At 38.4% G+C, this 3,439-nt stretch overlaps 1 protein-coding gene across 1 annotated transcript; it reads left to right on the top strand.

Moving 5' to 3' along the window:
* The first annotated feature begins 1,588 nt into the window (after nucleotides 1-1,588).
* Nucleotides 1,589-2,521, top strand: LOC122644919 (transcription factor bHLH25-like). The gene is made up of 3 exons (XM_043838286.1): nucleotides 1,589-1,846; nucleotides 1,939-2,313; nucleotides 2,424-2,521. Exons 1-3 carry the CDS (start codon nucleotides 1,589-1,591, stop codon nucleotides 2,508-2,510), a joined length of 720 nt encoding a protein of 239 aa, XP_043694221.1. The 3' UTR covers nucleotides 2,511-2,521.
* Nucleotides 2,522-3,439: the final 918 nt, after the last annotated feature.

Here is a 3,439-nt window from a genome sequence, read left to right as displayed (position 1 = left end):
TTCTAATTCAAAAACTCATCTTCCCCAAACCCTAAACAATTTGGAGAAGATGAGTTGCGGTTTTTATTTTTTTAGGTAAGATCATTTTGGTTATCCTATTTAGGGGCAGAATGGTTCATTGAAGTTCAAAAACTGGGATCCGATATATTATAACGTCTCTGTCTAATGGCAGGGACTATAATGGTACTTAGTTTAGAAAGCAGAGGTGCACGTGAAATTAATGAAAGTTCAGTGGGGCAACTATAAGTTTGGTCATTTTCAGGGGGCATTTGAAAATAACCCTTAGATAAAAAGAGAGTGAGAGCGGGAGAGGGAGGACGTGTTTCAGTGGGCCGTTGATTCGGAGGGGTGGGTTGGTGTTGTAGGGGAAAGGCAGTCTGCAAGGGAGGAAGGGCAAGCAGGAGTTGAGGGGACTTTAATCTGCTGCTGTAATTGCAGCGTTGCAGGTGCCATAGCGGATAAAAATCGGAGTTGAGGTGAGGTTGCTTGAAAAGGAATTTGGATAAGCTATCCACATGGGGACGAGTGGGGACAGATCTGACCCCTCCATGACGTGTGGATCCCACATCCTAGAGGCGGGTCCTACACCCCATGGAGGGTTTAGATCTGTCCCCACCCGTCCCTGTGGATAGCAAATATGAATTCCTTGAAAAGGTGGTGCGTGTTTGTGTTAGCGAAAGTCACGCACCACAATCCATCTCCAACTCTTCCAGTATAGTAGGGAATCTCACGTATCTTGTTGATTTGAGTATAATCAGGACTGTACACGCTGTTTAGCCTTATCATCGCATCCCTCTTTTTTTGGTTTTTCACTTTCTCGCTTCCCCCGCTTTTTTTATGATAATTACTCGCTCCCCTCGCTCGTCCTGTCCTTTTTTGGCTTTATTGCATAACGAACTTTTAATCTGAAACGTCTGATCTACGTGACCCCACCCTCCACCCTTTGTCTTTTCACTTTCTCGCTTCCAAAGTGCGTGCTTCTCTTTTTTTCACTCTCTCGATTCCCTCGTCCTGTCTTTTTTTGGCTTTATTGCAGAACATATATATGAGGGGGAGGGGGATATGAGAAGAGAAGTTGAACAAGAAGACTCTACCCTCCTCCAACGACTTTGTTGAACTCTGAAACTCTTCCTGAAGGTGAAGCACTGAAGCCTCAATCGGGCTTTCTTCTCCTTCTTCCTTTCTAAAGAATTAGACATCTGGGTTTCTTTTATACCTATAGACAACATGAATTTCTGCATCGATCTTTCTTTCACTTATTATGAAATCATATTCTTTTCCATTCTGTTTTGTTCTTTTCATTTTTCTTGTAGTTTCTTACTTAATTCTATTTTGATTTGAGTTTTGAGGTATACTTGATTCCTCCCTTTTAATAGGAGAAATATTCAATTTTAAGTTTTATATGTTGAAAATTTGAAGATAGTTCTAATTTTTTTACTTCCAAGTTTATTTCAATTCGTGAACATCAATTTTGTACTTCTATGCAGGATTAAGAAATTAAGAAACTTCATCATCAATAATAAAAATGTCATTTGAGGGTTACCCATCATCATACTCAACATTAAACCAAACGAGTACTGGAACATCCATGGAGGCTAATTCTCAGACCTGTGTGGAGAGACCCACAAATCAACCCAGGACCAACAATATTAGATGGAACTCTTGCACCCCAGAAGCTTCTTCTGGGAATTTAATTGGAACTGTGAAACCCAAAGATGACATCTCTCCCTCAGCTACTTTTCAATTACAAGACCACATTACAGCAGCAATAGTAAGGGCTAGAAGAAGAAAGAAGCTCAACCAGTATTTCAGAGAGCTCTCAACCATTGTTCCAGCCCTAAAAAAGGTACCCATTTTTCTTTCTTTCCTGATACTAGTACACTACTTGTTAAGACTTTAAAAAACAAATCAAGATTCTGATTGAAAGAACTATGGCAGAGGGACAAGCTTTCTGTTGTTACTGGAGAAACTATGAAGTACGTGAAACAACTACGAGAGAGAGTGAAGACACTAGAGGAACAGGCAATGAAGAAAAAAGCCATGGAATCGGTGGTGATGATCAAGAAATCACAGATTTCATCTGACGACGACGACAGTTCTTCCTTAGGAGATAATTTTGGCACCAACGATCCATTCCCTGAAATTGTAGCGAGGGTTTCGGATAAGAATGTCTTAATAAGGATCTATTGCAAGAACCGAGAAGGAATTGAACTGAAAACTCTAACCGAGGTGAAGAAGCTCCATCTTTGTGTCATCAGTGGCAGAGTCATTTCTTTCGGAGAAAAAAATCTCAACATTACTGTCGTCGCTAAGGTAATCTATATATTAAAATTTTTTTTTTCCCTATTTCGAATTGGGTTTTCTGAGAAGAGAAGGAAAATTGTTTAATAACTTAAAAAAAAAACCATTTGGTTTCTTTGCAGATGGAAGAAGATTTCTCCATGGAAGTGAAGGATCTCGTGAGGCATCTGTGTTCAGCATTTCAACAGTTCATGTCAGAGTGTGATTAGAAGAGGAAGAACAAGGTCATTCATTGCCTTGTAGTTTCATATACCTTTTGTTTTCGGATCCTTATAGCTAGCGCTGTTGCGATATTTTTCCCTTTTGTTTTTCGGAGTTTTTAGGTGTAGGGATTTGGGGTTTTGTCTCTAAGTGCATAACGGTGTGTGTGAATGAATGATGTAAGTTACTATAATCAAAGCATTATTTTTATCAAGAGTCAAAGAATTTCATCAAAATCATACATAGTAGTATTCATCATTTAGTGTTTTCTTTCTATACAAGTTCTTGATGCAAATCGATTGATGGATCTGCAAGTGATGGGCATAAGAGAGAGATTGAAGAAAGAGAAGAGATAAGGGGCTGTTCTTAGACTGTGACCAGTACCCAAGAATAGAAACTATAAAAAAACAGGAAGAGAGAGAAGAAAGGGTATCGAGAAGAGGGTATTTTGAAACATACAAAAACCTTAGAAGGGGTTTGTGAACCCTAGGATGGTGGGTGAACCGTCTTCAATGGATGGAGGGAAATTTGTCAAGAAAATGTTTGTTTTTTTTGGGTTTTCTTTTTGTTACTATGCTACTATGCCAAGTGATTTATAACGTTGCAGTATCTGTCACATTTTTATATTGGGTTAGTCCATGTGATAGAGGACCAATCATCTCATTGGTACAATTTAGATTTACAATGAATAGTAGAAATAACAACAATTACAAGAGATGCTTAAATTAATCTCCATTTGATGGTATTTTAATAATTTTACTAAAACTTTGAATCGAGTTTAAGAAAATCCTCCCCTGTTGAATAATATGCAATATTTTGATTTAAGAAGGGGAAGAGAGCAAATTGTAGGCAAAGTCTAAAAACACCCATTATAAAAGCATGTCCGTTATTAATAGTGCCCAAAAGGGAACATGTTGTTCATGTCACATTATGCTTC

This window comes from Telopea speciosissima, chromosome 11, assembly GCF_018873765.1.
Source record: "Telopea speciosissima isolate NSW1024214 ecotype Mountain lineage chromosome 11, Tspe_v1, whole genome shotgun sequence".
Classification (NCBI taxonomy): domain Eukaryota; kingdom Viridiplantae; phylum Streptophyta; class Magnoliopsida; order Proteales; family Proteaceae; genus Telopea; species Telopea speciosissima.
This window is presented reverse-complemented; position numbering and strand designations above follow the sequence as displayed.